This window comes from Ostrea edulis, chromosome 7, assembly GCF_947568905.1.
Source record: "Ostrea edulis chromosome 7, xbOstEdul1.1, whole genome shotgun sequence".
Classification (NCBI taxonomy): Eukaryota; Metazoa; Mollusca; class Bivalvia; order Ostreida; family Ostreidae; genus Ostrea; species Ostrea edulis.
Window position 1 is genome coordinate 45,362,902 of NC_079170.1, and position 12,772 is coordinate 45,375,673.

General features: G+C 34.2%; 2 protein-coding genes across 2 annotated transcripts in view; both read right to left on the bottom strand.

Annotated features, from left to right (window-relative positions):
* Positions 1 to 1,553: 1,553 nt before the first annotated feature.
* On the bottom strand, positions 1,554 to 5,123 carry LOC125656490 (fucolectin-4-like). The gene is made up of 2 exons (XM_056145716.1): positions 4,940 to 5,123; positions 1,554 to 1,765 (listed from the first exon to the last, which is right to left on the bottom strand). The coding sequence occupies exons 1-2, from the start codon at positions 5,121 to 5,123 to the stop codon at positions 1,554 to 1,556; spliced, it is 396 nt and encodes a 131-aa protein (XP_056001691.1).
* A 7,498-nt stretch (positions 5,124 to 12,621) lies between these two features.
* Positions 12,622 to 12,772, bottom strand: part of LOC125656489 (uncharacterized) — a 13,423-nt gene continuing 13,272 nt past the window's right edge. The window contains exon 4 of the mRNA XM_048887091.2: positions 12,622 to 12,772. This exon is cut by the window's right edge and continues 34 nt beyond it. Within this exon, the coding sequence (XP_048743048.2) occupies positions 12,622 to 12,772 (151 nt within the window).

Here is a 12,772-nt window from a genome sequence, read left to right on the forward strand (position 1 = left end):
ATCTTTGTCTATTACGCATGTGCAACACTTCCTTTAGAAATTCAAATTTGATTTGGTTTAATTTTCAATGCGAAGTCACATATGGTATATCATTGAAGTATTGTTCAGATATTTTAACTTATTTATCTTCTTTCTTTTGTTAGCATTAAGAAATTATATTGTCTAAATGTAAACAAATGTATAAAACAATATTTAGGTACATGTACCAAAATATCATTCATTATGATTAAATTACAACATAAAGATTAAACAAGGCATCAATTATGCATGCTGAATCCATGTAGCATTTCCCCCCGTATTATAACAGGTGAAAGGCAAGAAGAAAGCCAACCGTCTCAATTTTAAGATTTAAGAATAAAATGAATCATGTCACGTTGTGCACTCTATATATTGATTTGATGACGTTGACCGATCTAACGAAATTCTTCAAATTCAACCAACGTGAAGTAAAGCGATGCTGCACACCACATTTTTCACGACTTAAAAGTTTTTAAAAAAAAACACCGCTAAATTGTTTTTGCTTGTGTCGGTTGAGGAAATGGTGTACTTTTTGAAACATGTAACAAATATAACACAAAGTGTTAGTGTATTAAGATGTTTTCATAGCAAATATTTAACAAGCACGATGCAATTTTCTCATGAACAAATCTGTACTAAATTGGTACTCGTAGTTCTACGTACGATAGAAACAGAGAACACTGTCAGATTGTTGGCGGTCGGAAAGTTTTAGACACAAAAACACCAACATGTGTCATTCTTTTCTGCATCCATCGCGCGTAGAACTACCATTTTAGTGCAGACTTGTTCCTGAGAAAATTCTTCAAATGTTATGTGACATTTCATTACTGAAAAAGGTGTTACTTACTCGTTTGAATTTTGAGGTCCCATGTCACAGCAGGTGTGGCACGATAAAGATCCCTGCTCAAAGACCATAAGCGCCAAGCATAGGTCTAAATTTTGCAGCCCTTCACCGGCAGTGGTGACATCTCCATATGAGTGAAATATTCTCGAAAGGAACGTTCAAGAATTCGCCACCGTGATTTGATTGACTGTCCATGAACCCGAATACACAATTATTTATGTTATACCTGTTATTATGACTTCGCTACTTTTTGATCCGTAACTTTATGAATTAAACTAACAATTCATGATTTATGGTTAAGTTTTATTCCAAAAACATTACATATTGAATCAATTATATACATGCACGTAGCAATACAGATAGGGGAAATCTATAAATGCAACTTCACCTTCAAGTGACGTCACACACGTAGCACAATTAAGGGTTCAATATAGAAAACATGTATCAATTTTCACTTAATATAATTTTGATTTAATCAATAATCAAAAGAAAGCATATGTGTTGCCACCTTTTTAAAGATATGTTTCTATAATGCACAAAATTTATCAAAGAGGTTTGCACAATCCTATTACGAACCATGAGGGTGGAGTTACCTTAAGTGAACTTATGAAATAAACTTTTAATATATTGACTAATTCAACAAAGACACTAATATAATGTGATAATAGCTCGTTTCAAACGAATTAAAATATCACTCCAAGAATACTTGAATTTCACAAACGTTTAAGAAATCACGTTCCCCTTGGATACTTTGGATCGTCAGTCTGACATATCTTCCTCTACTACCGGAACTACAAAAAATTAGTAAGCGGTCTCCTGTAGCCGCAGGTCCTTGGAAGAAACCGCAAGGTTTTTCGACTCCATTTTCCCCAACGCTTATCAGTAGATCGTGCAGCCTTTCACCTGGATAAAGTAAATGTCATTTTGCGCATCAGATTTGTGCAATGCAATTATTGACTTTCAATACACTTTAAATCCAAATTGAAACATATATTGAAATCTTAATTGTGATGTTAAGTTTAATGGGACATGGTATAAATGTTAGATGATAAATAAATTCAAACTGTAATGATGGTGATTTATCGAAACATATAGCATGGCATTTGTGACGTATTCATTTGATGATATAAGTTTCCAATTTCAGAAAAAAATATTTATGAATTAATAGTCCCCTGGTCTTGTTCACAATATTTTTGTAAGGATAGGAATAAGGTTTACTTTTTTAAAATTGTAAATCTGCATTAAAGTTGTTCAAAGTGCATTTGGTGCTAGGAAGTAAGGTGAAGATAACGAACAGTGATCAATCTCATAACTCCTATAAGCAATACAAAATATTAATTGAAGTAAAACATCAAATGTATGCTGCAATATAGCTTGTGTAAATTTCCATTGCATAGAATTAAAATAGCTAACAAGATATAAAAAAAATCAAAGGTTCCACTTTAGACCCCCCCCCCCTGTACAATTATTAATGCAAGTAAGACAAGCATTGTGATTTAATTTCAAGGTAGAGCGATCCCCGTGTGATGTCATAGGATTTTTTTTTTCAAAAAGCTTTATTAAATTTAACTTTGCACATGGTAGTTATCTTTGTGATAAAAGGTAAAGATAACCAATAATGATCAATCTCAGAACTCCTATACGAAATAAAAAAAACCAATAATGAGTTAGTCAAACACGGAGGTATTTTATCTATTGGATAAAAAGGCAAACTATTGATATTGAAACGATCTGTACTTCCCATAGATACTCAATTATTTATAGCAAAAAATGTTGTCAAGGTCAGTAACGCCTATGCTGGTATTTCCTCTATTGAATGTCTATTATACAATTATTATTATTTTATTTTGTGGAAACGAATTTTATTTCGTGGGAACGAAGTTTGAAAACAAATTCTTCCACCTGTCCTAAACCAGCCACCTTGCAAGATATGATTGTTTCCGAGTTCCATTTCTATTGAAAAAGTTTGATAGCATTTGGGGCCATTCTTCACACCCTGATTTTGAGGACAGATTACTCCATTTATTCGATCGATAAATTTGTCCGGTCGACTGGGGTGCTTATTCCTTCTAGGTACCTAATCCCACCTCAGGTATGTCCAACGGGCGTTGCCCTTTCTCTTAATTTTGTGTTCTTTATAGCAGTTATGAGATTGATAAATGTTTTTTTATCTTCACCTTTCCATCCACTTACAGAAATAACCACCGTCACCCCAACCCTATTCTTCCTCTATGCAATCTTATTCGGAATGTTCGAATAAATCAATGAAATTTCCTTATTTTCAAGGGAAAAAAAATTAACACCTGTCTAAAAATTCACTAAACATGTCATGTTTTTCTTTCAAATTCATTAGCATATTTTTTTGTTTCAGAGCATTCTAAGGTACGTGCTAGGGAATACTCAGAATTTTTAGTGTAGTACTGGTCCATTATGATCTTGACCCATTGTCTCATAATTAAATCAATTTTTGACACATCCTCTTCAACAACAAAAAAAAAAAAAAAAAAAAAAAAACTAGCCTGCAGTTATTACGTTTTTATTTAGTTTATCACGAGGATCATTTATCAATTTTTGAAATAAATTTCTGCTGAGTAAACAAATTAATTCACCGTTCTCTGAAAAATAAAATCCAGTACAGAGGGAGTTAATATTTGCCCAAGTCTGTATTTTGTATTGCTTATATGAGTTATGAGATTGATCACGGTTCGTTATCTGCACCTGTCATGTATCCATGACGTCATAATATGTTTGCTATCAAAATGCTATTTATGTGATCATCATGCCAATTTTAACAAGAAACACACATGCTTTTCAAAAGCAACGTTTGTAAATATTGAATTTTTAAGCAGACACACGTTTTCTGATACATAATGTATATTATAACCGAGTTAGAACGTTTAAAATCTTTGCTATAAGCAACATTGATATCATGATAGATTCCTGTCCCTGTCTTAAATGAAATACGTGGATATTAGGTAAAATAGTATGATGAAGTAATATCCATCTAACAAATGTTTTAAAGAGTTATAGTACTGTCATGATAAACGTAAATGAACTCTCTGTGTAGCAAAGGATTCTCAAGATATCAACCGACCAGTATATCCATATATCCAGTTTGACCCTTGACCTTTGACCATGTGATTTCAAAATCATTAGTGGTCATCTTCTCCTGAAGATGTACCAATGTGCCAAGTTTGATGTCTGTCAAGCAAAAGGTTCTCAAGATATTGAGCGGACAGTATATTTCTATGTCCAGTTTGACCCTTTACATTTGACCATGTGACCTCAAAATCAATAGGGCTCATCTTCTGAAGATATACCAGTGTACCAAGTTTGATTTCTGTCAACCAAAGGGTTCTCTAAACATTCAGTGGTCAGTATATTCCTATATCCAATTTCACCCTTGAGCTTTGGCCATGTGACCTAAAAATCAACAGCGGTCATCTACTCCTTTTGATGTACCAGTGTACCAAGTTTGATGTATGTTAAGCAAAGGGTTATCAAAATATTGAGCGGACAGTGTCTTCCTATGTCCAGAATAGATTGACCCTTAACCTTTTGACCTAAAAAACATAAGCAGTTCTCTTCTACTTATAGCCAACAAACATATGGAATATCATTACAATCAAGTGCATGGTTCTCAAGATATTGAGCGGACAACATGCGATCTACCGACCGACAGGTGCAAAGCAATATGCCCCTCTTCTTTGAAGGGGGCATAATATCAAAATATATCTTAGCAATTCCTTGTTTTACGTTATTTCAGCCATAAAATTAGACAGTTGCGTCTGAGTTATATACATTATGTTGGGATTCCCCTGACACGCGTGGGACTCTTTGTAGACGCCTAACAGACTATGGAAAATTTTGCTTATCTGCTATATTTACTTTTTGAATAATATTCTCACTGTTGTTGTTTTTTTGTTTTGTTTTTTTTTACATGCAAATGTTTTCAATCATACGATTATGGGAAAGTTAATAGCTTTAAAAACTAATTTATCCGCTTTACAGTAAATCCATACAGCTTTAATAACGTTAGAAATCAGTTCATCAAATGTTCAAAATAGCCAAATATACCGCCCATATCCTGCCTGTTGAAAATCAGAACTTTAGCAATGTCGAATATGTTCAGCATGTCTATTTGTATCCATGGATTAAATTCACGATCAGTATGTGCAGTGGATCTGCCATTGGAACATCTAGTGACGTCATCCACAGCATTGGATGCACGATGGTAGATAGAATTAAACGCAGACGACATATTTGCCGGCTTATCTACTGCAACTGTGGAATAAACATTATCACGAAAGTTAGTTTTTCGAATACAATGCAATTCATTGCTTTTAACATATGCTCAACATTTTTGCCTTTGTCCAATGTTTCTGCCTTTGGTATCTTTATGAATTGTAACGATAGCGATTATCTCTAGAACGCGCTGCAATTGTAAACAATGTGCATATGGTTACAAGACTACTTGATAAATATATATTACATCTATGTTAACGTTTCGGAATTTAAACAAATGAAAATAGAATGCAAATCAATATGTAATTATGGTAGATAATGACTTTTATGTAACGTGTTAATTGGGTATGTTCTATGTGTATATTTTGGATAGGTAAATTATGGTAAATATATGTTTTGTATAACATGTTAGATTTGTTCATTTCACGTTTGATGGATGTTAAGTATGGAATGTTTTTTTTCTGTTTGAGGCCCTCCTTTTTGGAATGCTTTATATTAGTATGTTTCTTATCAACGCTGTCGTGGGTGGAAATTTCCGATCAGGCAAACTGAATATGTTGAAATGTTTTGTTTAAAGGCCCCACACTTAGCATATTACATGGATGACCAATCACAGTGCGCCGTTAGGACGCTTTGGTCATTCCTCTTTGTTTGCTTGAAGTACAAAGACTGCTTAAGTATTTGTGTACACAAAGAAAATCAATTTGATACCCACCATCCACCCTCCACATCCTCCTTTGTAATGCCCCTTTCATGTGCCTGTTTTATTTTGTAAAACCCATCTTATTTGATTGCAGGCAGCTCTATTTCGATATTTCATTATGTGTTGTAGGGGGTCAGATTGCATAATCATACCTATGTGATACATATGTTCTTGTATTTTTGTTTTCGACTCATTCTGACCTCCACTAGCTATTCTGTTATATAACTTCGTCATTTTCAAAATAAGTGACATTTTTTCAATTCACATTACTGTCATGTTTTCACTGCCTTTATCAAGTAACAAGCAAAGGCTACTTGGCAAGTCATATTAACTAAGGCACATAAACGAAATTAATTTCATTTTTAAAAATGTATTGCGCCTCATGAAGCATGCTGGCGTGAAACATCGCAATTCACACCGTCATGTATTTTCAAAAATGAAATTTATTTCTTAAATGACACATGGATTATTTGGAAGTATTTGATACGACCCGGGAGGCCAACTTGTGAACTTCCAAAACATTGAAAAGCACAGGCGTCAATTTTCCTTCATCTAAAATAGCTGTTGTGTTAAGCAAAACTATATACAAATAAAGAAGCTAAATGCAAATTTACCTACATATCAAAATAACCAAAATTAGACTTTTGCGACAATACAAAAATCGTGCGGCCACGTGCCTTTGCTGTTCATTTAGTGCCCTCGTTTACGTTACATTATTATATCATAAACAAATTTTAAAAACACACAAAGAAATTACTAAACAAAGATAAACAAGAACACCCCAGCCCACCTAAACAACCAAGATCAAAAATATAATGTATATTTTAGCATTTATGACAAATGGGTAGAAATAACTATAGTAAAACTGCTATATACAGAGCTGCCATGGACAGAAAACCAAGTAGATAATTAGATGACGATCTCCGCCACATATCGCTGAATGTGTTTGTAGATAATATGAGTTACTTATACTTACAGTACAGAGTTTTATGAATTTATCCTACCGTTATTTCTGTGATCCTCCTAAAAGTAAAATATATACATTGTTAATTTCAAATATTCCATTATGATTGCTGTAAAGAATTTTATATGCTAGATACGTTTATGAGTGATACACAATTAGAAAAATGCTCTTACAGTCCGTCGTAGAAATTACTTGCATCATTGCATTTTGAACACATTTCTTCAGATCGTTTCCATTGGATCTCTGACTCCATTTAAACTAAGATATTCAGTAGACATATTTTGATGTGAGCGCACTACAGTGAGTAGGCTGTTTAATACATTTGATTGAGTGTTTAGCATACAAACACCATAAATTCATGAATGCATATACTTGATAAATTGCATATGTGTGTATATTTTTCAACTGATTCGATTCGCAAGAGCTTACTCTGCGTATGGTCAGATTTTAAATCGAGGCAGGCAACCGAAAAACAAGCTGACGGTGGACGGGTTTCAACAGTTTCGTTTAAAATCAGCATTGTGCAAATTCCATAGTTGTTATAACAATCTAGTTTGCCAATATTACCTATCATTGGGTCATCTGCTGCCTGACTTGTTTCATACCGATTGTTAAGCAAAGGATGAAAATGATTTCAACAGTCTCGTTTAAAATAAGCATTTCGCAAATTCTATGGTCGTTATAACGATCTAGTTTGCCAATACAACCTCGCATTGTGTCAAATGCTGTCTGACGTGTTTCATACGTTCTTGGCACACTGATTTTGACTACGGATACCTCAGTTTACCTGATCAAGATAAGGGCTCACGGCGAATGTGACCGGTCGATAGGGGATGCTTACTCCTCCTAGGCACCTGACCCCACCTCTGGTATATCCAGGGGTCCGTGTTTGTCCAACTCTCTATTTTTGTATTGACTATAGGAGTTATGAGATTGATCACTGTTCGTTATCTTCACCTTTCATATAGACAAAATATGGAGTATTTAAAATACATGCAATGTGATATATATGGAATATATTATATAGTGATACACTGAGAAATATTTTAAAGGTATGTTGATTTCATTCATTGACAATTTTGTTAAACAGAAAAAATATCCACATGTCGATTTGATTTTTTCTCTGTCATACACTGCTATAAAACTGCAATGTACCCACGTGTCTGCTTGAATATAATGTTTGAAATTTTTCATTCAATTTTTGTTTCATAGAAATTATGTCATGTACCTACCATCTCCAGATATTTACATTGTGATGCGTTTCCGTCTGTCACACTCCCCTCCTCTAGCTTTATCCACTCACAGCAAGCTCTACATCGGTATAGGATCTCTGAAATCTGACACACCTCAATGCCTACACAGCGGCGGTCTCCACTACAAAATCTAGCACATTGGTGGATGGTTTCGGAAAACGTTTTCCCATTTCCCGTGTATAGTATTTTATAATTTGTGCTCAGAGAATCATGTGATTTGAGTTTGAATTGCCTCTTATAAACGTGCACATTGCAATTACACGTCGTGAGAATCAAATTCATGAATAAACACACAAGACCATTTCTGTTGATTTTCATGTCAGTGTCAAAAGACTATCTGCATCAAACAGCGCACACGACTGTATTCATGTCTTGGGATACGATATCGTAGACAGTTTGAATCTTATTCAATATTTATATCTTTATACAAACCATCGTGAAACTGTACATCGATAGGTAAATCCATCTATGGGGACTCCCCAAAGTCCAAGGTGATATTGATTAGTACCATCAATATGAGTAGAATCATAACATTAAAAATAAATTATGTACCAGTGGCGGTGTTCCTGTGTTTAGGACGTTGTCACAAGTCAGTGGGACCTATATACATGTAGTTAGCATACGTTCTTCATATTACAACACAATTAGCACGATTTTGCTTTCAAAGCCATTTTATACATCCTTGACTCGCCTTGATCTGTGTTCGTCATTTTTGTGCATATCTATATACATGCATAGTATAAACTTTCTTTTATCATCAAAACAAACTTGAAAGCTACATGGTGGGTTTTTTCCTGAAACCATACATATATTATTTATTTCTTTATTATTTTTCACAACATTTTTATAAAAAGCGTAATTAATAGAAAAATAAAAGCATCGTGCTGGGTTTTTTCCGCCGTTATTTGTCGTGATCAGTCAATGTTTATAAATTCACAAATATTTACCGCTGAACCAATGCATCAACTTATAATTGCACCGTACTGTACTAATTCATAGTTATTTTGCAAGTGCGCATAGCGAGCTCTAATGATGGTACACGTTTTGGATAACATTTGTTGAAATAAGGGTGACATACAATTACGACAAGTTTCTTCTCACTATAGACGCCGTCACTTTCATCCCTTCAAATCAGTCTTCGCAGTCAGTACCGTTCGCTTACTATGTCAAGGCCCCAGATGACTACACTGAAACACAAAGGAAACCTTGGTCAGTAGATTATTGTTTGTCGAGACTACCTAAACTACATAAAAATCCTTCCAATCACATATACATCGCTGGATCCAGTAAGTGCTTTACCAAGTCCCTATCATTGCTTCACACGAAAATATTAACAGCTGTGAAGGAGAAACTTCCAACGTACTGTGCGACTACATATGCCAGAAGTGGTGTAAATCAAATGTGGATTCAATGAAATTCTTAAGAACTTTTAGTTAACTTGAAATCGCAAACGTTTTCTCGGATTAACAACATCATAACGTATGACTTTTCAACACTTTACACGACCATTCCTCACGATGACTAGACTTTTAGACATCATATATAGTTGCTTCTTCAACAAAAATGGAAATCGGAAATATCCATATCTAGTGATCAGTCATCTAAAAAATTACTTTGTCAAACACCACTCTGATTCCACGCACAAGTACTCTGAAAATGGTATAAAAATATGCTAGAGTTCCTCATTGACAATACCATCGTGGTGTCTCGTGATAGCATCTTCCAACAGTCTGTTGGAATTCCCACCGGCAGGAATTGTGCCCCTTTGTTAGCTGACCTGTTTTTATATTCATATGAAGCAGAATTTATTCAGAAACGTTAGAAGAAAAAATGTCTTGCTGTGGCCTTCAATTTGACATATATTGACGACATTTTATCTATTAACAATAATAACTTTCATTCATATATTGATTTGATATATTCCTGCGAGCTCGAAATAAAAGACACCACAGAGTCGTCCACTTCTGTTTCACACTTAGATATTTTATTGAAAGTTAATATTAACGGCAATTAACACCTCATCTTTATGACAAACGGGTTGATTTCAGCTTCTCCATCATCAACTTCCCATATCTATGTAGCAATATTCCATTATCAACTGCATATGGTTTTTATATTTCTCGGCTGTTTCGATACGCAAGAGCTTGTTCTGCGTATGACCAGTTTTTAAATCGCGGTAAGCTACTGACAAAGAAGTTGATGGTACAGAGGTTTCAACATTCTCGTTTTAAGTCAGCATTTTGCAAATTCTCTGGTCGTTATAACGATCTAGTTTGCCAATACAACCTATCAGTGGGTCGAATACTTTATTGTTCGACCGTTCGTAGCAGACTAATTTCGACTACGGATAACTCCGTTTACCTGATCAAGATTTAGGGCTCACGGCGGGTGTGACCGGTCGACAGGAGATGCTTACTTCTCCTAGGCACCTCCTCCCAACTCTGATATATCCAGGGTTCCGTGTTTGCCCAACTATCTATTTTGTATTGCTTATGGGATTTATGAGATTTATCACTGTTCTTTATCTTCACCTTTCATACTTGTAACATATGGAGAAATTCTTACTATTTGACGAAATTGCATGCCGCCATCTTTGAATTCAAAATATCGGTCATTACGTAAAGAAATTATTACTGAAAAGATGTAAAAGCATAATTACAAATAACCTCTGCTTAAGGACATGTTTTCAGCAGCACATCCCATTCTTCATGTTCATATATTTTCAATGACACAACTTTTAATGTAACTGGTACAATATTCAAAGTTCTATCAATGCAACTCCGAATTCCATTTTGAATCAAAGAGACCCATTAAATCCATTATACACATTTCAAGAATCTTTGAAAATCAGAGAAAGTCCACGATTCACATAAAAAAGCAACAAATACGAAGTAAGGATCACTAATTCCAGCATCGAAAACGGGACATTGATAACTTTTTTGAGAATCCTTTGACAAAATTGAATATTTTTCAATAAAAGTTCGTTTCAGAATCAAAACCATCGTTTATTAGTAACGAAACAATTATTCATCTGCTTTGTCCAAAGGTACATCAGCTTCTAAGAGCTATCATAACGCTATGTAATACAAAAAGGTATCAATATTACATTAGATAAAAAAAACTTTTATTTTTGGAATCACTAGTTCCAAAGAAATAAGCATTATTCTGTTAATTATCAAATCATATATATACAGAAAAGGATGTCAGCAACAAAGCCTATCAACCCAGGAACTACTGATTGACCTTAAAACACACATAACTACACTTAAGTATACTACACCTCAGCGTTGTAAATATGATGAATTTATAAATCAGTGTAATGCATTGTTTTCGGCATTTATAGCATTTTGGTAAAGGGAAATCGACGGGGAAAATTAAGAATATAAAATGCATTCATGCACATAATTTGATTTCCCAGTATTATTTTGATAAATAGAAATGTCAGGTTTGCTGTCATTGACACCTGCACTGACGTCATGATGCCTCTCGAAAAATAGATATCTAGAAAATGTTTGATATTTTTCGGAAAACCAACATTTATGTTGATATGATGCCTTAGTAAAGCTTGCTGTATCTTCAAAAAGCAAAACTTTGATCAGTGAATATGTATTCGTACATGCGGGTAAAATAAGCATTAATACTTGCGATAGAATTGGCGGGCAAGGTGGAATCGCCCAATGGTGTATGGTGTTGAATTTCTGTGTGCGAGTGGGGTTCTATATACATTGACTTTCCGAACTGTATCTTCTCTGTGCAATATGAAGAGGACAAATTTGGAAGTGCCAGAAAGTTTTTCTGGTTGTTCAAATATTGTATTGTCAAAAATTATCAGTTCTTCGAAATAAGTTTTCATACCACGAATTGTCATTAAATGTACACGGCACAATAACTATTTTATGCTCAGTGAAAATGCTTTCAAGTTATCCAGTAAGTTGCAATATACTGTTCTTAAACTAGTGTATTTGAAATAGCTTAGTGTGATTTGGACCTATAATCAATGGTTTACACAAACTTGCTAAATGAGTATGTTAGATAGACGAGAGAAATATAACATTTAGCTTAAGCTAATTTTCAATTCAAAACAAATGATTTGCAATAATTTTTGCATTGGTGATTTCTTACGAAGCATTAAATTGGGTGACAAATTATGAATTTGAAAATTTTATTTCCGTACTATTTGAAAATTGAAGACCAGATTGTTCTTAAATCCAATCATGTGGTTTCTTGAAAACAATTTTGGAAACTAATCTGTCGTTTCTACAAATACTATACATTACAACATTCACCCCAAAACAGCATCGACACTAATGCAATGCAAAATTCACGAAAAGGTTTGCCTCTATTTCCACCACATGTTACTGTGCAGATTGGTTTCAAAGCACTGTATAGCTTTTTTCAGTACTTTATTTTTAAAAATTCAAATTTTTGACAGAAGTATGATATATCAGAGGTATGATATAAATGTAAATATAAGTGTAGGTATATACCTGCGCTCGCTCAACGGTTACACTGCCAACATATTACTATATAATTATATGGCATATATAAATAATTCCTTAATATACACTTAGATGGTTTGCATCTAAAATTCTAGTCATGTCTCTACAAAGATCTGGACTTCACAAACGTGCAAAATATCGGTTTCCCCTTGACGACTTTGGATCATGAGTGTGACGTCATTTCCTGTGGTACCAGAAGCACATAACACGATGATGCGATCTCCCGAAGTTGCAGGGCCTTGAAAG